This window comes from Micromys minutus (genome assembly GCF_963924665.1).
Source record: "Micromys minutus genome assembly, chromosome: 17".
Lineage (NCBI taxonomy): Eukaryota > Metazoa > Chordata > Mammalia > Rodentia > Muridae > Micromys > Micromys minutus.
In genome coordinates this window covers 48,921,606-48,946,348 of record NC_137952.1, presented here as the reverse complement: position 1 = coordinate 48,946,348, position 24,743 = coordinate 48,921,606, and the positions used below count along the sequence as shown (strand labels likewise).

At 42.5% G+C, this 24,743-nt stretch overlaps 1 protein-coding gene across 2 annotated transcripts in view; it reads right to left on the bottom strand.

Annotated features, from left to right (window-relative positions):
- PCSK2 (proprotein convertase subtilisin/kexin type 2) overlaps positions 1–24,743 on the bottom strand; it is a gene marked incomplete at both ends in the record, with an annotated part of 224,750 nt that overhangs the window by 91,416 nt on the left and 108,591 nt on the right. For both annotated transcript variants that reach the window (XM_080931075.1, XM_080931076.1), the window contains 3 exons: positions 4,916–4,953; positions 11,986–12,094; positions 16,827–16,940. In XM_080931075.1, the coding sequence (XP_080787201.1) occupies positions 4,916–4,953; positions 11,986–12,094; positions 16,827–16,940 (261 nt within the window). The remainder of the gene's footprint in view (positions 1–4,915; positions 4,954–11,985; positions 12,095–16,826; positions 16,941–24,743) is intronic.

Sequence of the window (24,743 nt, the reverse complement as noted above, 5' to 3'; positions counted from 1 at the left end):
TCCTGGAGAAAACTCCAACACAGCTGGAATATCCTCTCTGAATTTTACAGGCCCACCAGCCACGTGTGACTGGTGACTTCAGCAAGGCAGGCCCATGACACAAAGATGAGATCCTGCTCCATCTGCTCCCAAGCTCCGAAAGCTGACAACACTCCACACATTCCTAGAGAAGTAGTTCTTCTGTCTCAGATTTGTTACAGCCTCAGCCTTGAGCCAGTGCTACAAACACAAGTCTGGACTCATCATGGGCTAAAAGCCACAGAACAGAGTCACGGTCCCATCTGCTTGTTCCTAAGCCACGCTGTGAGGCACCTCCCCCACTCAGCAGGTGCCTGCACCTTCCTGACATCTCTTCAGACAGTCCTGCATGAGGCTTAACATGAGGTGACTGTTCTGAGCTAGGGAAATGGCCGCAGCATGGGGAGGTTGGGGAAGTGAGGCTCTGACTTGGTCCAAAATACTCTCATGATCAGTACTCATTTCATGGTTATTGCGTTTGGGATAGGAAGAGGGAGAATTTTAATTATTTGGAATAGTGAGTTCTTACAAATGGGTCAGATCCTGAGATTCAATTCAACCTTTGAACAATAGAATAATCACGAAGTGGTCGCTATGACCTTTTACTTGCTACTCAACAGGCTCAATATTGATTTGCTGAATCAAGTTAACGCTAAAGACTTACATTTATATATTGATCTACAATTTTCAAAGTATTTTGATTCTTAGTTTAGTGGAAAGAGCCCGAACTACCTAGCACACTCCCTTTCTCCTTGACTACACAGGATGAGAAAGCTATGAAAAGATTCTGGCTTTGGGTAGAATTTTCACTTCTTATTGAAAATAAATTGGTAAAGAAGAGGAGGAGTTAGTTCTCACGATACAGAGCATTCTAACCTTTAAGTGTTTTCCGCGGCAAACACTGGTAGCAGGTGCTGTCACGTATCTCTTTGGCTGACACCTGCAGGTTCCCGGTGAGCATCTACTATTTAAGCTTGGGGATGGGGGCTGTCCTCCAGGCTCAAGAGGCAGACAGCCTAAACCATGAACTGTAGCTGCAGGAGTTGGGTTAAATCCCCTGAGTCCTCAGGTGTCCCATCCCAGGTGAGATGGCTCTGGCATGCTGGCCCCATTTTTCCACATCACCTCTCTGTCCTAGTAGGGTTCTGTTCAAGCTGCCTGCCCTGGTCACATGTTTGAGAATTTACCGATCATGCCTACCTTCTCGCTTCCATTTCTGCTTTCTGGCACTATGCGGAAAGAAAGTAGTTCTGCTGAAACCACTGTCTCAGGATTTGTTTCTGGGAAAACCCAAAGAACTCCTTCCCCAAAGTATCTTTTCCTAGCAGAACACCGGTGTGAACTTATTACATCTGAGCCATTAAGTCACTTAGGAATGTGAAGATGAGGTCGGTTAATTTTCTTCTCACTCAGTGCTTGAACAGATCCTTGTCCACTGACGTTACTGCAGATGTTACTGCTCTCCTCTGCGGGTTGACTCTGAGAGTTTGCCCAGTGATTGTGTAACTGCTTTTCGTTAAGAATAAAGAAGACAAATTGTATTGTTAGGTTCTGTCTCAACTCTTCGAAGACTGAGTGACACCATGATTTGGGAGAACTGGTCTAGAGTTCTCTAGGAATTAGGAGTGAGGTAGTTAGATGTTCAGCTTTCTCACCATGCCAAAGAGCCAGTAAATTTAATAAACAGAGGTGTACACTCATTTTTTAGAAGGTTCCAGGTTCTTTAGTGAGTGTTTGGACCTTGTTCTGGATGAAATTATCAACATGTAAATCTTTAAACATAATTCACATTTTTTACTCATTTATTAGATATTATCTAGATCAGTGGTTCTCAACCCCTTTTGGGGGTAGAACTCACAGGGGCCGCCTAAGGGCACTGGAAAACAGATACTTACATTACCATTTATGACAATAGCAAAATTACAGTTATGAAATAACAATGAAAACAATTTATGTTCTTGTTTCATGTTCAGAGGAACTGTATGAAAGGGTCACAGCATTAGGAAAGCACTGATCTAGATTAAAGTTCGTATGCAGAATCCCTTCCCACTGGTCACAACCCAGCTGTGTGTTTTCAGATATGGAGAACTCATCCTTCCCGTGTTCTTACTCGCCTCAGTCACAAGACAGCTCGCCCTTGAGGTGAGCTGGAAAACCTACCTTTGCTGTTGCCAACCAATTGGGGGCAATTATGGGAGATGTAGAATATCTCATTTCACAGTATACATTAAAATAACTGGAAAAATAGTTAATGTGCTTCTTACATTCCCCCCCCCCTCCAGAATTCTTCCAGCTCTGGAGAGAAGCTGAGTAGTGGGCTTGTCCGGTCCCTTCATGAAGCACGCCACTGTTTGTCATGCTCCCTTTTAGATCAGTGTAACCACAGGAAACACACACACCCAGCTGTCCAACAATATTACAGTGTAAAGCAATTCCACATAACCCTCAAAATAATGAAGATACTTAAAAATGTAAAAGTGTTCATAACATATGAAGATGTGGGGATGTAATATACAGTCAGAATGCAGTTTTATGAGAAAAAAAGTTTTATAGAACCAAAGCCCCAGATATTAAGGTTGGTAGTGTTATGGTTGGTTTTGAACTTGTAGTGTGCTTTTCTGCATAGACCATTCATTTATCCACATCTCTGGGAAAGGAACAAAGAGGACAAAGCTTAGCACTCACAAGGCATGGGGTCTCCAGGTGCTTCTGATATTGTTGATCTGAGCACAGCTAACACTGTCCAGATCCAGACCTGGGTTTGCCAGTAGCCCCCAAGCTTCCCAACACCACAGCTCATTAATACAGCTCCCTATGTTGTGGTGTGACCCCCAACCATACATTTGTTTAGTTGCTACTTTATAACTGTAATTGTGCTACTGCTATGAATCGGATTATAAGTATTTTTGGAGATAGAGGTTCGCTGAAGCGGCTGTGACCTATAGATTGAGAATTGCTTTTGTGGTTTAGGCTTTTGTGGAGCTAAACTCGGTGCACAGTAAGAAGGGTAGGCATCATTAGTCTTTCAGACAAAAGGTACACACCCACCTTGAGGTCCTCCAGGAGACAAGTGATAGCCTTACGTGGCTACTTCTGACGTCCTGGGCACTGGGGCTGAAGAAAATGATGGGAAATGCCATTGCCTCAGTAAGCGTAGGCAGTTCTCTTAGGCTGCAGGACAGCATCCCGAGGGAAAGAAACTTCCCAGGGGAAAGGCCTGGGACACCAGAGCACAGTAGGAAGCAAACCATTTGCTCTTTCTAGTTCCCATCAGTGACATCTCAGGGCTCTGTATTTATGGAGGACACAGGAAATGGACGCAGAGAAGAGTTGTTCGAGGCGAGGAGTCCAGGCCATTTCAAGAAAATAACATGTGAGCTGGCAGTGGGGCGGGTAGCTTCAGGGACAGGCTAGAGAAGGGTTCCTTAGACAGGACCCACAGGAAGTGGTGTAGAGTGCCATGTGCAGGCAGCCCATGACTGTTGTTTCCACAGCCCTGAGTTATCACCTGCAATAAAGCTTTTGTTCATTTCTCGGTCATTTTCCAGACCACAGTGACTGGATGACCCATGATGCACTTTATGTATATATATATAATAAATATTAGTATTAGAGAAGATCTCTAGAAAAGACATATATATTCTACTATGTCTTCTCTATTTCTAATATATATATAAATGTATATGTAGAATATATAATATTGTACAATTAATTATATTGTACAATATATATTATAAGCATATAACATATAATAGTAAAATATATAATATATAATATATACATATATAACTATTAAGAAATATATGTTAGTATCTAATGTAATTATATTATATAACTATCTAATAATATTATATATAATACTAATATATATATATATATATATATATATATATATATATAGTATTAGAGAAGTTGTTATTTTTATGCTTCTAGATTGCCAAGTCCTGTGCAGCAAACAACAAAAACTTTATTGTTCTGTTTCCTGGTAACCAGTGCATAAAACACAAGGCAGCCCCTTGACTTTTATACAGTATAACCAGAGGTAGGACAAAGCACCCAGAGCACTGACTTGTCAACAGCATTGCTTATTAACTGTCCTTTTTACTTAAGCCTTTGTTTTAAATGGAAGTCTTCAGTCACTAAGATCATGTGCTTATGGGGAAAGTGTAACTGAGCTGGGGCAACTTTAAAGTGACCACGCCCATGCTTGCACACACATCTCCTGGCATTAGAACACGAAGAGTTGGGGTGCAAGAGCAGAGTGTTGGGCCGGAGCCTCTGATGACAGCCCTTGTTTGTCTTAAAGGTGCCTTTCAATGTGGGCGAGGCACAGCAAAACTGATCACAAAACGCACCGGCCTTCCTGCTGTCCCAGTCTGATGGTTGCAATGTGAGCTCTTGCAATCTTTGGCTTTTTGTCTTCAGTTTTTGCCACCAAGTACCCAGATAGTTTGGTTTATCTCTTCCAGTTGAGGATGGCCGCTAGCGTTGATCCAAGCCTTGCCGTCCTGCTCCCTCTCTGCCTCTCCCTCTGTCTGCTTTCTTGGTAGTCTTTTCCTCCAAACTCCAGCTTGTTATCCTTCTTCAAGCCATCCCTTTGGCATCTGGCCAGCTCCTATGTCTGAGCAGTGGCTCTAACAAGATGGGCTGATTCAGAGTGTACAAGCACAACATGTGCACCTTTGAGTACGAGGTTGTTATTTGGTGTTCACATGGACATCTGAGTTGTGCACACGAGTGTATGTGAGTGTGTGTGACACGCACACATGGGGTTTGGGAGACTATTCCTGCATTTGGGCATGCACACGTATTACATGTATTAGAACACCCAGTAATCAGATGTGGCAGGTTGGTTAAAACACACATTTCTCACGCCTTAAAATCAGCATGTACTTACATAGTTGTAGGCCAGGTCTGGGTGGAGGTAGTCAATTCCTGTGGAAAGAAAACACAGGAGTACAAGGTTAATGGCTGCCGCTGTGTCTTCAAAGCTGCCCAGGAATAGGCAGATGCTCCCCGAGGCATGGTGTAGAAGACTTTGGGAATTTGGGGGCTTTGGGTGGGGGGAGGGGTGCTGAACCTAAACCCTCTGCCTTGCCTTGCCTCTCCGTGTGGAGGAGGGCTGCATCACTTCCTTGGTGGAGAGGCAGCTGCCCCCTGACGTACTGCAGAGCAGTGAAGCCAATTAGAGCTCCGAGCCCACGGATAATGTTTCCGGATAAATGTCAGCGGTAAGGGGCTTAGTGACTGTGAGATGGACGGCTCATCGCTGCAGCGATGTAAAAGAGATTTGTAGAAATCCTGACATTTCTAAAGCATCTCTCTGAAATGAAGCTGGCCCCGGGGAGGAAAAGCGATGATTATTTAACGGGGCACGGAGAACCACGGATTGGGAGAGCACAGTCCTGCATAGAAAAGAGGCGCGTGGCTAGGCGACAAAAGCCATTAGCAGAAAGCCAGAGGTTTTTAGTGCAGTCTTGTCAGCTGGGAGCTGATGCTTGTCTCCAGAACGTGCCTTTCTGGAAAGCCAGAGGCTTCCATCCCCCGAGCTAGGGTTTTCTTGAGCCAAAGCCTATTCTGTGCTCAGGAGTCCTTTCGAGGGTAGGATTATGGTTTATTTATGCTGCCGAGTTCCATCAGAAAATTTGATTTTGAGCTCAGGAATCACTGTAGAACAGAACTTGAGGGGCAACTGAAAAGTTCTTAAGCAGCTCTGCCATGCTATAAAATCTTAGCATATGCTGTGCTTGTCATGTATGGAGCAATGGAGCAGTGCTTGTCATGTATGGAGCAATGGAGCAGTGCTTGTCATGTATGGAGAAATGGAGCAGTGCTTGTCATGTATGGAGCAATGGAACAGGACCCTGCAAGCATGGGGCCATAGTGAGAAATGAAGGTATTTGGAGCCGAAGAGCAGTTTGACTCCCAGCCACCATGACAATGAGCAGTATGACTTTGCACAGGTTGCTAGGCCTCTCTGTGCTTATTTCCTTCTTGATCAATTGGAGATGAGCAAAGGGCAGGTCTCGAAGAAACTCATGTGTGCGGCATGTTTATTCAGGCTAGCTGCAGCTGCATTTTATAACTGTCCTGGGATGCTAGACTTATAAGCTAGAATTACCACTAAGCACCTTCTGCTGGCATCTTTGCTCTATGCACACTAAGGCCGTGCCACTATTACTGGGGCTTTGCCGGCCATTTTACATAGGGCCATCCTAAGGCTTTGTGGTGAAAAATAAAAAAGCAAAAAACAACCCCTCCCCCACAAAACTCAGAACCAACCAAACCCAATTTCCCCAAACTCAAACCAAACCAAACCAACCAAACAAACAAACAAAAGACCAAGTCAAACCAAATAAAACCTCTTGAGTTAGGATGCATATATTCTAAAATGAAAATTTCTCTTTTTTTTTTTCCTGGTCACATTTATGGCTGAGAGTTACTGATGTGGGAGCACAGCTGAGAGTTGCTGATGGGAGCACAGCTGAGAGTTACTGATGGGAGCACAGCTGAGAGTTACTGATGTGGGAGCACAGCTGAGAGTTACTGATGGGAGCACAGCTGAAAGTTACTGATGTGGGAGCACAGCTGAGAGTTACTGATGTGGGAGCACAGCTGAGAGTCACTGATGGGAGCACAGCTAATCACCTGTCACTCTTGGGCACAATGCCTTCTCTTTCCTGACAAAGGTCTGAGGAAGAAAAGTGCTCTACAGTGTTGGGGTGAACATAGGCATTGAGACCAACAGATCCAGTTCTATTCAAGTGTCAGACACAGCGACACTGATGTGGATTTTATCAAATAACACAATGGCTCTGAGTTTTGACTCTGTCACCTTTGGAAACAGGGCTCAGGTTTACCCTGGGAAGAGCTTTCACAGATTAAAAACAATTCATGGACGTGCTTGGCTAACAGCAAGCACGCTAATGGGTTCCTATCAGCATCCTTAGGAACATCATTATTGTGGTTTGAGTGTAAAATGCACCCCACCTTGCAGGCTCGTATTCGAACACTGGGATCTCAGCTGATTCATAATGCTTGAGAGCATGATGGAACCCTCAGGAGGTGGAGTGTCCCTGGAGGAAGTTTGTCATTGAAGGTGTGCTTGAGGTTTTACATTATGGCCCCATTTCCTGTTCTTTATCTCTGCATCCTGTGTGAGGGGCTGTGGGACCAGTCTGTTTCCTGACTGCCAGGCTGGCCTCCTGCTCCTCCATGCCTTTGCCGTGATGGATTGAATTTCCTCTGGAACTATAAGCCAAAATAAACCTCCATATCTAACTTATCTTGCTTTTTGTGAGAGTATTTTATTTCAGCAACAGAAAATTGACTAATACAAAAATTGGCTTCAGAGAAGTGGGTTTGTGATAAACCTGTTCACACTGTTTTTGTTTGTTTGTTTTTTTTTTGGAGGAGACTAGAAGACTTTGGAGCTTCAGGCAAGAAAAAGCTATTAAGTACTATGGGCAGAACTTAATGGCCCATTCTTGTAGGGGCTTGGAAGACAGATGAGCAGTAGAGACTCTGCTTATGAAGTTTAAGGATCTTAATAGCAACTGGGCTAGAGGACATTCACGTGACGTTTCATCAAAGGATCTCACTGTATTTTGCCTGTGTCCTGAGAACTTGCATGAGGCTGAATTAATAAGTAATAGTCTAATTTTTCCAGCAGAGGAAACTTCAAGGCAGAATAACATTCTATGGAATGGTTTTGCTTGATTAAGTGTGCACAACGGGGATGAACAAAGCATCGGGAAACTTATGGTCACAGTCACGGCATGTGTTGAAAAGGAGACTGTACCGTTAAAGGGCTTCCTGCCATTACAAAGCCTTCTGCTCTACATGAAAGATCAGGAAAGGTTCCCTGAAGGCAAGATCCTCCTTATGAAAGGAGAAAGACTCGGAGATTTCCTGATTCTAGAAAGCAAATACCTAGGGAAAAATTTAACCAGTATCAGTGAGCAGATGAAAGTGTTACAACTGCAGTTCAAGGAAATAAGCCCTGTCCCAGGCTGGTAGCAGAACCTGGCAACGTTCTTCACTTTGTGAGTGGAGGCAGGAATTTTTCCTCTGTGGTTTCAGGGAGCTACTGTGGTTAGGCAATGTGTGTTAAACCTAGAGGCTTGGAGTCCCTATGAGGTCCTAAGAGATCCTGAGAGGCTATTCTGCAAAGTTGTGAAGTTGAAGCCTGGGTTGGGATGGAGATTCAAAGTCATTGGAGATACCTGCTATGGAGGGCAGCATATCTATCTATCTATCTATCTATCTATCTATCTATCTATCTATCTATCTATCTATCTATCTATCCATCCATCCATCCATCTATCTATCTATCTACCTACCTACCCATCTATCTGTCTGTCTACCTATCTATCTATCTATCTATCTATCTATCATCTATCTATCTACCTATCTATCTATCATCTATCTATCTATCTATCTATCTATCTATCTATCTATCTACCTACCTACCTATCATATCTATCATATCCATCTATCTATCTATCTATCTGTCTGTCTGTCTGTCTGTCTGTCTGCCTGCCTGCCTGCCTGCCTATCTATCTATCTATCTATCTATCTATCTATCTATCTATCTATCTATCTATCTATCTATCTAGATGTCAGGCAGCAGAGTTTAAAGAGTGGAGTTGCCTAAGTTCTTTGAAACCGAGGCTCCAGATGCCAGACATGGAGCTACAGGTTTTGGTGATTATCTTGCTGGTTTCATTCTAGTTTTTGCTCAGTATTTCTTCACTGTGTCTCCATTTCTCCTTGTTGGATTGGGTATGTATATTTTATATATCAAAAGTATATATAATTTATCTTTTAGTTTTACAGTTTACAGTAAGGGTTTACCTTGAGTCTCAGAAAGACTTTGGGCGTTTGAACAGTGTTGCGACTTTTAAAGACTATAAGACTTTTAAAATTGGATTAAATATATTTTGTCTTCCTCAACAAAATGTATTTTGATGGCCTCAAGACTATAGGACCAGGGGTAGGAACTTGTGGTTTGAATATAAAATTACCAGGCAGGCTCACACATGTGAACTCCAGATCTCCAGCTGATGCTGGTATTTGGGGACATTGTAGAATATTTAGGGGACGGGGCCTCACTGGAGGAAGTACATAAGTGAAGGTGAACTTTGACATTTATATCACAGCCCCACTTCCTGTTTTCTCTCTCTCTGCTTCTTTTGTGCTGATGACATGTGATCTGTCACCTTCCTGACTGCCAAGTTTCATGGGTCTCTTGCCATGGTATACTTTCTCCCCTCTGGGACTGTAACCCAAAGTAAATGCTTTCTTTCTCAGCTCGTTTTTTGTCAGGGTATTTGATCATAACAACAAACAAGTAACTATACAATAGTCTATCACAACAATAGAGTAATATTAGTAGAAGAAATTGCTAGCAGAAACATTTTTAGAATTAGCTTGTTATTTAAATCTGTGTGGAAATGAAGTTGATTTTGTTTTCTGAAATTATTTAACACTGGTAAGCAAAAAAGTTTTGTTACAAGTGAAAGCTAAACACTGACCTTCCCCTCCCCCAAAACTGCACATAAGGGGCATGCCTTTTAAATTGGAAGTCAATTTTATAAACATGATTTCATGTCCTGAAAATGGGCTTTGTTTAAGAGAAGAATTGGTAATCTCTTCTTTGTGAAGGGCAATATGAGTGTAAGGAGATAATACAAGGCCAGGAGAAAATTAGATTTCAAGGAAATATATTTATTATAAGAAATAATTTTTAATGAGGTTAAGAGAAACAATGTTGATAGAATGGTTACAGGCTTGGGATTGAGAAAGAAAATATTATTGATAGAATTGTGAAGGATAAAAAAACATTTTTCTACCAATAAAAGAATGATCTAAATGAAAGTAATAACCTGATTGATTAGTGTCTTAATGTTTTTGTATGTTTGATTAGCTCTTAAAGTAGAATATACTGAACACATGTTCTGTGGTGTGTGTGTGTGTGTGTGTGTGTGTGTGTGTGTACACAAGTGTCCTTATGCATGTAGAGACCAGAGGGAGAGGTCAGGTGTCTTCCTCAGTTGCTGTCTGCCTTGTTCTCTGAGGCAGGAACTTTCACTGCACCTCACCCTCATTGATTCAGTGACAGTGACCTCCCAGTGGGCTCCATGGGTCTGCCAGTCTCTGCCATCTGACATTGATCCCCAGTGCTGGGGTAACAGAAATGCACTTCTGCACTGTGTGTGCTAGGGATGGGAGATCAGATCCTCACACTGTACAAAAGTGCTTTATTGATGGAGCCTCCTTCCCTGAAGGAACACATTCTTTTCTTTTTTTGGAGACAGCAGCAGAACTTTCCATCAGAGTTTATCATCTCACAGAACCATAAGACACGGCAACTTAAAAAACAAAGTTATTCTAGGTGGCTTGTTCTGTAGCAGAGGTGGCCAAAACAATAGAGAATTTTAATAGAGGAATTTTAATTGAGGGACAGTGAGTTCAACTTAGGAGGATCCCAATGACCACTAACCTACAGAACTAAGATCAAACAGGGGCTCCTTGTAGGACTGACTAAAGAGTTTTGCCTCAGTCTGGGGCCCAGTGAGGCACCTTTGCATCGGCCATCTTTGGGAGGAATGGGAGTGTCGTTCAAGAAGGCTATGGACAGAAGCTGAAACTGGCACCTACTGTGCTGCGGAGGCTGATTGGAGAGGTGGTCAGTGTTGAGCCCCATTGAAGGTGGGCGCTCTATTTACAGTGCAGGACTCCCACTGAGCCGTTACACTAGCTTTCACAGAATATCCAAGGTGCTTTCTTCAAAATTAGATGTCTTTTTTCTGGATGGGGTGGCCCCAGCTGCTCTAAAAAGTAGTCTGAGCCCAAGTGTTCAGAAGGAAAAACTATTCATATGCTCTGACATCTGCCCACATAGTTCTTTCTTCTAGGGAAAGCTCTCAGGACTAGAGAAGGCTTTTAACATCCACTTCAAAACATCTCACACATCAGATGCTTAGGGAGGCGGTGCTTTGCATTGTTTAATGAGCTCCCACAAAGACAGAACAGGTTCTGAGCATCCTGCGTCCCTTGTTTTCTCCATCAACTCTGCTTCAAAGGCTTGCTTTTAGTCAACAGTGTTCTTTGAGGATGTTCGGGAGAGAGAGGCTTCATTGTCTCACCTCTAAGTAGGCTTTGTAGGTAATTAAACTGATAATGCACAGTCAGACTTTTAGAGGGAGAGCCAGTGAGCTGACCAAGGACACAGAAGGTCATCCTAGCAGAATGTCTAAAAGGTGGTACCGCTTCAGGATCTCCACAGAGGCAAGCCATGTACAGCTGTAAAATCACTAATTCACAAAACTTGCTAAGGCATATGGGGGTGTCAGTGATACACCCATGATCAAATTTATACTCATTCTGAAAGTAGCACTTAAACTAATTTTTCTAAGCCCCAATCTTGTTATGGACCCCAAGCCACACTCTCAGATAGAACTTTCTGTGATGATTGAAATGAATGTTGACTTCAGCAGTTCAAACAGCCCATGTGGCTACTTCAAACAAGGAAGCTGAGAATACGGATGAGTGAAAGGACAGTTGCCTAGCATATGTGCAAGGCCCTGGGCTGAGTTCCCAACAGCTGAAAACCAAACCATTAAAATGTGAAATGGAGCTATTGTGAAGACCTGAATTTTAAAACGTGGACCTAGAGAAACAGAAGGCAAACATGCATGGGGTTAGAAGATGCTTCAGGCAGGTTGTAAGAACCAGTTCAGTCAGGAAGCAAGTTAATGACTGGTTTCTTTAGTTTCTTATTTATCAGTTCAAGCAATACTTGTTGAAAGCATCTCTAGCTGTCAGGATACTAATGAGGAAGAAGGGGAGGAATGAGCAAACTGTGGTGTGGCCACTAGGAATTGCTAATTGCCTGATGAACTACTAGGGAACCCAGCTCTTTATGTTTGGAGGCAAATGACACGAGGCCTCTGAGATACTTACCATCATCCATAATTCCAATGGTCACTCCTTTCCCTGTGTATCCCAGCTCCCAGGCTTCAGCCACGTTCAAGTCTAGCCCAGGTGTTCCATCAGCTTGCCCCGTGTTGAACTGATAGAGAAATTCAAAGCAAAAAATCTGGTTGGTTTGGTGTTGTGACATATGCTGATATTTGGTTGCCAATAAAGGCTACACCCTTCATGAAACGTGCTTTTGGGTGGCCTACTTCACTACAAAGGGCTCCTTTCCTATTTGCTTCACATAAGCAACTGATTTTTCTGTTTTCTGTAAAGATTAAACACTGCTCTAATCCCCTCATCTTATAACTGTATTGCTGTCTGAAAATTCTCTTTACAGGGATAGGCATATGGCTCAGTGGTAAAATGGTTTGTCTAGCACATATAAAGCCCTATATTTAAATCCTGGTACCACACAGAAAATTGAAATCCTCTTATACAATGGTCTTGGGGAGGCTATCACAGCAAAGCCTCTAAATAGAAAATGAAACGTTTTCTGTCAACCCCCTGTTTAGCTCATGTTTTGAATTTAACATACAGGATCTTGGCTTATTACCGAGTAAAGTTCCTTCACTGAATGACAATAACATTTTTTGAAGGAATTGTAGTACCACCACGCCAAAACTTGCTCTAAAATGGGTGTTGAACTAAATTCAAGATAGGTGGCTATTCTTCACTGTATATTATAGTATAGAAAAATAAAGTTCTCCTCAGGTTTATTTATTTATTTATTTATTGTGAATGCAAGTGCACGCACACACAATTGTGTCTGTGCATGTATGTGGAGGCTAACGGTCAACTTCAGGTATTGTTTCTTAGTGACCATTTTGGTTTTTCAGATGGTTGAGAGCTTGCCAAGTGGGTTGGGATAGCTATTCAGGGAGCCCAAAGGGTCCTCCGTCTCTCACACCTCAGTCCTGGGATTACAGGTGCATGCTGCCATTTTGTAAGCACCATTACAAAGTGCTCTTCACGTGGTTTCTGGGGACTGAGCTCTGGCCCCAATGCTTGCATGACAAGCATTTTAGTGACAGCTCTATTATCATTCTAGCCTCTCCACTTCTTAAAAGGAAGATTAAAGAACGATCCACACCAACACATTCACTAGCCTCTTCCCATGGATGTATGTTCTGTAATACTTTCTCAAGGATGGCATTTGATGAAGTAGTGAGGTTGGGTTGTGTTGGCAAAGGCCCAGGGTGACCAGAGGCTGTTCTGGTATCACTAAGACATTGTTGGACTGTCATTAGTGTCTTTAGGGTGCTTCACAACGGTTATTACTCTTTTCCTTCCAGGCCCACAGGAAAGATCCTCTCCCTCCTCCATCCCCTTCTGTTATTAGAATGGTCATGTGCTAATGGCCAGGACAATGTGAGTTTGTGTGTTATTTGCCACACCAAGGCAGAAGTTCCAAAAGCCATGTATAGTTTGTTGCTTTTCCTTGCTGAGGTGCTCTGGAAGAATTAAAAAAAAATAGCATCAAAAAAAAAAAAAAAAAAAAAAAACAGGCTTTGATTTTAAGAGGCTACTGTGATTTGGGGTTATTTCTTATAACAAACCTACCTATCCTGATTAACATACATAAGCTTATTCAATTACTCAGGCTTTCAGAATTCTATGTCCAAAAGCACATTCTATGTCCAAAGGCACAGCCAACTACTGAAGCCACAGGAGGGAAATTGGGTTTTATCCCTATGGGGTAGCAGTTCATGTTCTTGAATTTTCTTCCTTGCTTGTCATCTTTTAATCCTAATAAAGTGAGCCATCACTAATGGCTACAAACCAGTCATTCATAATGTGCTTTGCAACTTGGGTTGGTTTGGAGTCATTGATTTCCTTTTTAAAGAGATTTACTTTTATCATTTTCAGCTATGTGTATATGTGTGGGCTAGAGGTGTGGAACCCACTGGAGCTGGGGTTGCAGACAGTGTGGGCTGCTGAGCGATGGGTGCAGGGAACTGAACGAAGGCCATCTGGAAGAACAGTGCATGCTCTTAGTCACTGAGCCATCGCTCCTGTCCCTCTTGATCTTTTAAACATAGTTCAATCAACCACATGGGTCTCAGTGGAATGTAGATGAGCCAGAAAGTACTGGTCAGGAGACAGCCTGGGTTTCATTGCTCTGGATCCTGACCCCCTGTCATTGTTTTTTAGGCAGTGCTGAGATGCCATCTTTGACAATCTCTCATTTCTCTTGCTCAGGAAAATGCTGGATTCTTACTCTTCAAGGCTGTGACTTCAATATGTCCCATTCGCCTTTCTATGCCTGTTAACACCTCTGGATTACTTCTCCTAAACATTCAGTCTGGCTTTCTGGTGGTTTGCAAGTCTTTGTTCTCATGCAGGGGGACCGGTTCAGAATTAAAAACCCTGTGATCAGCTGTTGGTAGATTCTTAGAGAGCAAGAGGAATAGGATGTAATAGACAGACATTTAAGCATATGGAAAGGTGTAGAGGCATCCACTGATCTGGATGCTGTTGTTATCCTACCAAATAACAAAGAAATAAAAGTTCATCCGTGACCCTAACCAAGCAAGTGAAAGATCTGTATGACAAGAACTTCAAGTCCCTGAAGAAAGAAATTGAAGAAGATCTCAGAAGATAGAAAGATCTACTATGCTAATAGATTGGCAGGATTAATATAGTAAATATGGCCATCTTGCCAAAAGCAATCTACAGACTCAATGCAATCCACATCAAAATTCCAACTCAATTCTTCATAGAGTTAAAAAGAACAATTTGCAAATTTATTTGGAATAACAAAAATCCAGGATATCGAAAACTATTCTCAACAATAAAAAAACTTTTGGGGGAATCACCATCCCTGACCTCAAGCTATATTATAGATCAATCATGATAAAAACTTCATGGTATTGGTACAGAGACAGGAAGATCAATGGAATAGAATTGAAGACCCAGAAATAAACCCACACATCTATGGTCACATGATCTTTGACAAAGGAGCTAAAAACATTCAATGGGAAAAAAAGACAGCATCTTCAACAAATGGTACTCATTCACCTGGCACTCAGCATACAGAAGAATACAAATAGATCCCTTCTTATCTCCTTGTATAAAGCTCAAGTTCAAGTGGATCAAAGACCTCCACATAAAACCCCAGGTATACTGAAGCTAATAGAACAGGAAGTGGGGAAGAACTTAGAACACATAGGCACAGGGGAAAATTTTCTGAACAGAACACCAATGGCTTATGCTCTAAGATCAAGAGTTGATAAATGAGACCTCATAAAATTGCAAAGCTTCTGTAAGGCAAAGGACACTGTCAATAGGACAAAATGGCAACATACAGATTGGGCAAAGATTTTTACCAATCCTACATCTGATAGAGGGCTAATATTATATATATATTTATATATTTATATATAAAATATATATATTTATATATTTATATATATATATATAAAACTCAAAAAGTTAGACTTCAGAGAATTAAATAGCCCTATTAAAAATGGGGCACAGAGCTAAACAAAGAATTTTCTACTGAGAAATATTGACTGGCTGAGAAGCACCTTAAAAAAAACGTTCAACATCCTTAGTCATCAGGGAAATGCAAATCAAAACAACCCTGAGATCTCACCTCACATCAGTCAGAATGGCTAAGATCAAATACTCAGGTGACAGCAAATGCTGGCGAGGATGCGGAGAAAGAGGAACACTCCTCCACTGTTGGTGGAGTTGTAATCTGGTACAACTGCTCTGGAAATCAGTCTGGTGGTTCCTCAGAAAACTGGACATAGTACTACTACCTGAGGACCCAGCTATACCACTCCTGAGCATATACCCAAAACATGTTCCAACATATAACTAGGACACATGCTCCACTATGTTCATAGCAGCCTTATTTATAATAGCCATAAGCTAGAAAGAACCCAGATGTCCTTTAACAGAGGAATAGATACAGAAAATGTGATACATTTACACAATTTACACTACTCAGCTATTAGACACAGTGACTTTATGAAATTCTTAGACAAATGGATAGAACTAGAAACTATCATCCTGAGTGAGGTAACCCAATCACAAATGAACACACATGGTATGCACTCACTGATAAGCTGATACTATCCCCCCCCCAAAGCTCATAATAACCAAGAAACAATTCACAGACCTTATGAAGCTCAAAAAGAAGGAAGACCAGAATGACATGGACAAATAGAGGAGCAGGGACTGAAGAAAAGATCATACAGGGACTGCCTCACCTGGGGATCCATCCCATGTGCAGCCACCAAACCCAAGCACTATTGCTGATGCCAAGTAGTGCTTACTGGCAGGAGCCTGATATGGATGCCTCCTCAGAGGCTCTTGCCAGAGTCATACTGATACAGATGAGAATACTTGCAGCTAACCATTGGACTGAGCACGGAGACCCCAGTTGAGGAGCTAGAGAAAGAACTGAAGGAGCTGAAAGGGTTTGCAATGCCATGGGAAGAACAATATCAACCAACTAAACCCTTCAGAGCCTTCAGACACTAAAACACAAACCACTGAGCACACATTGAGAGACCCATGGCTAACATTGCATATATAGCAGAAGATGTCATTGTCTGGCATCAATGGAAAGAAAAACCTTTTATCCAATGAAGACTTGTTTTCCCAGTGTAGGAGAATTCAAAGGTGCTGAGGTGGACGAGGGTAGTTGGGAGAGTTGAAAGCAAGGGGAGGAGAGGAGAATGGAAATGGGGGGGAGGGAGAAAGGGAATAACATCTGAAATGTAAATACAGAGATATGTAATAAAAATCATAATTAAAATAAAAGAAGTTTATCTTTGAAAGTGTGGGACTTTATAAATAATAGAGAAACTTACCAGGTACCACTGCTTTGTAAAAAGAGGGTCATTCATGTTTATGTCGATCTCATTGATGTCTCTGTACCCTCTCTTTTTACGGTCAAATCCTTCTTGTTGTAGGGCCATCTTTATCTGTAACAATACCAACAGATTACCCAAGTACAAACCTTAATATCTTTTTTCCCTGGAATTCATTGCCACGAATTCAAATTTTATCTGTCTACAACCTTTATGCTCAAGCACATGTGTGTTTTCTTTAGCAAATGAAAGAGTATCCTTTGCAGGATCTCAACTGTTGTCTAAGAGCATTTACTTGTGGTTATACAGAGCAACTCGGCATTGGTGATAGTTTTGCTGAGTACCGGCAGTTCACAAGTTGGTGAGTGAAAAGCCAAAATAGGCAGAGTCAATACGTAAAGAATGGAGAGAGATTTATTCCCTGCCATCAGCAAAGGGAACATGGGAGTTGTTTTCTATGAAGTACCCCTTTCCCTCAGGTCCAAAGGAAACTGGGATTTTATTGGGTGGCCTGTCCATTTTCATATAGGGCTGGGCCCATTCTTGTGCACACTAAATTAAGCATGCTCAGTTTCAGTTCACAGTGTAGGAAGGAAAGATAGTAGAAACTCTCACTTAGTGGACAATTTTAAAACACAAGTATAAAAGATCAAATTCATAGACAGGATGCCTCACAGCATGCTGAGCTTGGAGCAAGATTTTAAGGGGGAAAGACACTTGAAGGTGTATATTAAGAGAAGCATTTGCCCCTGCAGGTGCCTGCCTCTGTCAGTGGCTATCAGTAACTCAAAACAAATTCCCTTAAAATAAGAATTGAATGGAGAAAGTATTCTTGAGGAAGATGAAGCATCTGGGGTCATTAAGTGAAAGAAAAGAAGACAATAGAACATTTCTGTCAGGAGAAGGATGCTGATGAGGACTTAGAGATAGTCCAGGGTGAAACTCCAGTAGCCCGGGTAGCTTGTACTGCGGAAGGCTTTCAGCCTTTGTGTGTTTCATTATCACATTCAAGAGCCGCTAAACAAAATCCCTGTAGACCTGAAGCCACCTACCAAGGAGCAGGCAAGCTCACTGCAAGGCTCCAGAAGGCAAATGGGGAGGTGAGGGACAGAGGCAAACGGACTGCTCTGCTTTCCTCCCCCCACAGTCCAGGTTTGGGTAGCCAGGCAGAGTCCTAGGCTCTTGGACAGCAATGAAATTTGGGAGCTGCTAGTTCAAGGAGGCTCCAGGCCATGACCAGAGTTTGTTCTAATCAGAGGATTTCTTTCCACTTAGGCATTCAGAACATTATCATCTAGTGGCTGTGGCCAGTCTGACTACCTATAAACTCAAGGATAAATGCCCAGCACAAAAGGGTGAGTGCCAGATGGATATTTATTATTATTATTATTATTATTATTATTATTATTATTGTTGTTGTTGTTGTTGTTGTTTCTATTATATTTTGTAATCCAACACTCTTTTCTACTTCTCAATCCTCCCTAGAGTGTCTGAGGACATTTTTTTCCTGTATGTCGAGTTCCATGACAGTAGGAGTGGAGTTCTGAACACTTCCACCCAAAGAATTAAGAGTTTCCTCAGCCTAGGATGACAAGGAAAGACCAGGGAATACTTGGGGCCCATTCACCTCAGGGCTTACGTATTGGACTCTCTCTCTAAAGAATCCTGGTTAGACTACCTTCAGGCAGGCACTGTGGGATGTCCAAAGCTGACCCTCCAACCTCCCATTGACTGTGAGCCCCTGGTAGCTTCCTGTACCCAGTCTGTGGAAGTGGTCCAGAATCACTTCTTTTATACACTGTGAGGACCTCTTACTGGCATGGATGAGAGAGAATAGGCCAGGAGGGTCGCGCCCAGAGTGAGGTGAGGATCGATGAGTGAAAAAGACTCCAGATTTTCCTCCAGTCATTCCCCTTCCATAGAGGAGGTTAGTTCTCACTTCATTATTCTCTACATATACCCCATGAAGGCAGGGCTCATTTGACAGAAAGATTCAAACTCTCCCAGGAACTCTATACATTCAACAAAGAGAGTCTTTGTGCTGCACTGCTGGGTCTTGGATGCTTTTCACAAAGGTGGCATACTCTGTGTTATAGCTAGTAGCAAGGTGATTGGAAAAGTGGGGCGGATTAGTAATTTGTTAAAATGGCAAAATATTGATATAAATCATGTCTACTGAAAATATAAATTACAACTCAACTATGTACACACCTATAACACACACATGTATATGAATACATATGCACACACACATATATATATATATATATGAACACACATATGAATATATGTATGAATACACACACAGGTTGGGAGTGGTAGGAGATGATATTGTCCTGAAAACCATTGACTTTATGAAATACAACCGGCCAAAGATCTCAGCTATGGCATTCTGAAAGCTACAGTCCTGATATATAGATTAATACAAAGAACATTTAAAAGATCACAGCAGATGTGGTTCTCAGTCTAAAGAGACAGCCACTATGTGCCTTTTTTCCAGACCTTTTGCTGTGAAATATGTATGTATGTATGCATGCATGTATGTATTATATATATATATATATATATATATATATATATATATATGATATACACACACACATACTAAGACATAGATACACCATTGGGATGAAACATGCAGCCCAGATTTTATTAAGAGAGAAAAATATAAGAAGCTGAGCAGCAGCAAGGGTAGGTGAACAAAGTCAACCAAACGCATTCCTGACTTCCCCATAGACTAAAGAAGCACCAGCTAAGGAAGCTGTTGAGAACCCAACACTGGGCATTACTGAAGCCCTGCATCTTCCCAGGGAGGTGAGCCTGCCTCAGCACCCCAATACTGGCTTGGAGCAACTGTGAGAAGTGTAGTCTCACTGCTACAGGTCTATTCTCATACCTCCCCTCCCACCCGGTGTGTGTGTGTGTGTGTGTGTGTGTGTGTGTGTGTGTGTGTGTATATATATAAATTCATTAATACAAGGAACATTTAAAAGGTCCCAGCAGATGTGTGGTTCTTAGTCTAGTGCACACAGCAACTGTGCACCTCGTTTTTAGACCTTTTGCTGTGAAAAGAATTTCAGCTGAGCATCCCTTCAGCTTATGAAGGAAGAAGTCTGAATTCACCCACTTGTTTCCCCAATTTGGTCTCCCAGGGAGGTCTTTATCCCTGGTGCTCACCACAGGGACACCTTTGCTGCCTTCTGTTGAAGGACTTCCTGTGGACTCATTGCCTAGAATAACTTCTGCAGAACAGTAACTTTCCTTCCTAGGCTCTCTAGGAAGCAAGAACAACTACCAACTGCTATGGGGAAGTGTGAGAGTTCTCAGCTCTATGTTGAGGAACAAAGGACCCACAGCAGAGCTGAGGTGAAGGGCTGTGCCGGGATGACTTCACCCATCACTCCAAACTCAATTAGGCTGGGAACACACTAATGAAAAGACTGCTTAACCTGTTTCCGTAAAATTAATCGTAATTCCACAAACGAGATTTTAATGGAGACCGGCGATGCTTTCGGGTGCCATAGTCCCTGGACATCATGTCTTTGCAGTTAGGAATCCTAAGCCTGAAGCTGGCCTTCTGCATCCATACCGTCCAATCATAGGTGTGCTTTGGCAGAATGTCTTTGCAAATACGTGTTACACATAACTCCACAAGTGTGCTGATTTCATGCACATCTATTGATTTTATTTTCTGTGTTCTTGTTCAGTTCTAATTCATAATTTTTACATAATTAGTAATCATATTGTTGGCAAAACCTTCTTCCTGGAAGGTCTTACTATAAAACATTTTAATACGCTACTGCAGAGCCATGGCATTTAAATCTCTACACCGTCATGGAGTCATGTGCCAATGTTTTCCCTCTTACTGGATGCTTAGCTTGTTTTCTATTGTAACTGAAATAAACATGACAAGAGAGATGAGGTTGCAAGCCATTTTTAAAGAGCTCTGGAGAAGATTTCAGTGCTATAATTATGTGTGACAAATCCCCCAATTTCAGAATAATATCTTCCTAGCTTCTGAAGGATATGCTATAACTAAAAGACCACCTGACTGGCTGTCCCTTCCCTATCCTTTGAAGTTTAATACATTTCATGCAGTACCTGTCATCACCATTTGTGTGGAATCCCAGTGACAGTTGTATGACTAGCTTTCCCCCCTCCTAAAACACAATGCACAATAAACTTAGAGGCATGGTTTTAGAATGCCTCCCCAAAGTGTACCATTGATCAGTTGTACAAATGGCTAAGCAAAACCACAAGAAAGCAGGAGTGCTTAAAACTTCTTAAAACTAAAGGGAGCTGATCATTGACACAGTTCTGAGTCAACGTTTCCACCTTCCTTAGTCATATGTGCACATATGGGACCCAAATAACTCCACCTCTTCTCTTCTCCTCTGGTTCTCAACTGAGAATTTCTCTGTCAACAGATGTTTCTTGTGTGCTTAGGATATGTAGGTACAGTTTAAGGATGGACAGAAAGTAACCCAACATGTGACTTACTATTCTACAAGGAACAAGGTATGTTCTTTATCTTCCATCTTCCCAACAAAACTATGGAATATTGTCACAGCTGATTGAAAGGACTCTGACCAGTTTGACCATATTGAGCATGGCTCTGGAAGGCCTTGATCTTCTCTTCAATTCCCTCTGCCTTGCTAAAAACCATTGGATTAAGTTCTTAAAGTTAGTCCCCAAGCTCTATTCCCTTATTTGGCCAATTCTTCCTCCTAAGGCTTACTGCCAAGGTCCAGCTATCAAAGTATTGAAGTCCAGCAATCAAAACCTCTCTTTGACTTACCTAATTAACATGCCCAATCAAAATTAAACACCTCATCCTAACACAGGTTTTCCTTTTCCTTTTTACTTATATACTTCACATCCTGTTCACTGTCTCCATCGTTAACTTCATCCCACAATCCTTCCCCCTCCCCCTTCCCTTCTTCTCTAAGTGGGTGGGGCCCACATGTTATCCCCCGACTCTGGCACTTCAATTCTGCAAGGAAAGGTGCACAGCACAGACACAGCAGCCCAGCTAGAAGAACATATTCCATGTACAGGCAACAGCTTTTTGGATAGCTCCCACTCCAGTTGTTCAGGACTAACATGAAGACACAGGAAGACCCAAAGAGTCAAGTAACCTTGACCCTTGGGGCTCTTAGAATCTGAACCATCAACCAAAAAGCATACATGGACTGGACCTAGGCCTTGGTTTTACCTTTATAAACAATCATTTTCTTAAGTGCCATGACTGTCTCCTCTCTACCCAGAGGCAGTCCTTGTCTTCTGGGCAACCACCTCTTTCCCCCTTCCTTGCCCCTCTTCTCCCTTCTCCTTTGTTCCCTTCCCCTTTCTCCCTTCCTCTGTCATCTGTCTTTATTCCTGATACCTGCCCTCTGTCTTCCTGGGGCAAATAAATCTCCTTTGTGCTGAGAATGCCCTCTGAGAACTTGGTCTGAGAACTTGGCCTTGGGGGTCCTGAGCCAATACTTTCCCTTCCACTGATCAGTCTGAGGTTCAGAAGCCATGATCCCAGTGTGACTGGATGGCAGGGTCACTAAGGTTGACTGATTCTAACTTTCTATTAAGCTACATGCTGCTGTTCCCGGAGACATTCAGCACAGTCAGCCTTCCAGAAATCTGGGTCAGCTTAAGTGGAGAAATAACTGGCTAAGGACAGGGCTTCCTTCCCTGCTGGGCTGATAATTAAACAGCTGTTAATTATCATGGACTGTGCTGGGTTGGGAGGAGCCAGGAGAAAGAGGAGGAAAAGAGACACCTTCCTCCCACAGGGTGACAAAGATTTGGCTTGAAGAGAATGCAAAGGAAGAAACTAAACTGGACTGATGGACAGGTCCAGGTTTTTTCAAGTACTGAGGTTTGCCAATTGTATGGGAAACTTAGAACATAAGATGGTGGCACTTTGGCTCTGAGCCTTCAGCATAGGTCAGAGAGTCAGGAGCAGATGCACGTCTCAGCTCAGACTGCAGGGACCGCAGGGACCTGGGTCATCACTTGCTCCTGTAGGATCCACAGCCGAATGGTAATCACCAGCAGACATTTGGGCTCCAAGTCTGACCATTTGCTTCCATCAGTCATAAGCAGAATAAAATGACTCGCATACTTGCAGCTTTAGCTTTTTAAAACCCGACCTCTGGTCTGGAGAGATGGCTCAGTGGTCAAGAGCACTTGCTGCCTTTGCAGAGGACTCAGGCTCAGTTTTTAGCACCCAAGTGAGCAGCTCACAACCACCCCTAACTCCAGCCCCAACATCCCCTTCTGGCCTCTGAGGGTACACACAAGTATGTAGATACAAGTATATGTACACGCACGGCGGGGGGGGGGGACTTAAAATCAGCAACAATAACAAAAACCTACCATTTTATTTCTTCCATCAGAACATCATCCAGTAGCTAAGGGACCCTGTGCTCCTATTGCTCCTTAAAACCCAAGTGAATAATGAGTTGTGTTAACTTGGACTTTGATTTGTTGACCATGACACTGGCTGTGTTACACTGTCATTTTATGTACCACAAAGAATTATGTTGTTTACAGTTGTCAGGGGCTCAATTGTGCTCTGGAAGAGATAATAAAGTCCTAATCTCCCATGCCTGGGGAAACAAATTTAAAATGGTCTCAATGCGGCCATATTTACCCTTCCTTGAGCTTTGTCTGTCTGGCCTACTGTGTCCTGAGCATTTTCAAACACTGATAAAGTGGTTGTTGTGTTGTATAGGTGTGCACAATCCTGTGATGATTATCCACAAACACACAGTGTACATGCACGCATGCTCACACATTGGTGACATATTTCAATCCTTGGTCAATAATATGTGATTTTTAAAGTTTTGTAAGGTAATCACTGCTAAATACCCTCCAGAATGTTTGTAACAAATGACATTCCTACTAAGAATGTGTGAGAGTGTGAGAACTTCAGAAGTGTGTGAATCTCTGAGGTCTTCTTGATCCAGTAGTGTGGAAGCCAGAGAGGAACTTGGCCTTCTGGGAAATCCTCGGTCCTGTGTGGTCCAGATTCCACCCTGGGTAGAAACTCTCAGAGTGGACAAGCTCCGTTGTTTCTCTAACATTTGGCTAGGTCTGGGTCGTGAAGCAGAGGTCGCCGGGTCTGGTTGCATAGCCTTGGAATTTGGTAAGAGCTAGAGGCTTGAACCAGCCCAGGCACTGGAATGGAAGCTGGGATGATCCGTGAGGGCAACTGGGATGGAGGCCTGTGTATCCTGGCCCTTTCCTGTTCTCGAGTGACCATATTTAACAAGACAAAGGCTGACAACTGATATCAAATCCAACCAAGGGGAGGCATCTTTGAAAGACCTTGGAGGACCTTTTGCAGACTAGGAGGCGAAGGTACTGCATTCAACCATATAAACAGACTGCTATGCTCACCTCCCACGTGGGGATGGGGGTGATGTGGAACTGGGGTAGGGGTTGAGAGTAGTGAAAAGGTCTCCAAAGAATACATAAATCTTATTTGTGAACACCCTCTTGTGTTGTACCATCGGCTTCCTGGCCTTTGTTTTGGGTGGAGGCTTATTTCTTACTGGTAAGTTAAGAACAAAACGGAAGGACAACAGTGACTCTTTCACCCAGCAAGATATCAAGGGAGACTTTCCTTCTCAGCTTTAAGCAGCTAGAAGACCCCGAACTAAGTGGGGTCAGGGACAATTCATCTCTAGGCAGGAGACCATAGTTTTACTTCTTTGGGACACCATATTTGACATCTAAGTAGCCACAGTTCCTACTTGTTATAGACCAACTTTTGTACATTTCCAAACCCAAATAATGAATCTGTGACCAATTCCTCAGAATGAGATTGTATCTGGAGATTTTGTCCATACAGGTAAAATGAGTCATTAGGGTGTAGCCTAATCAAACAATCCTTGTGTATGAAGGGACTCTGGC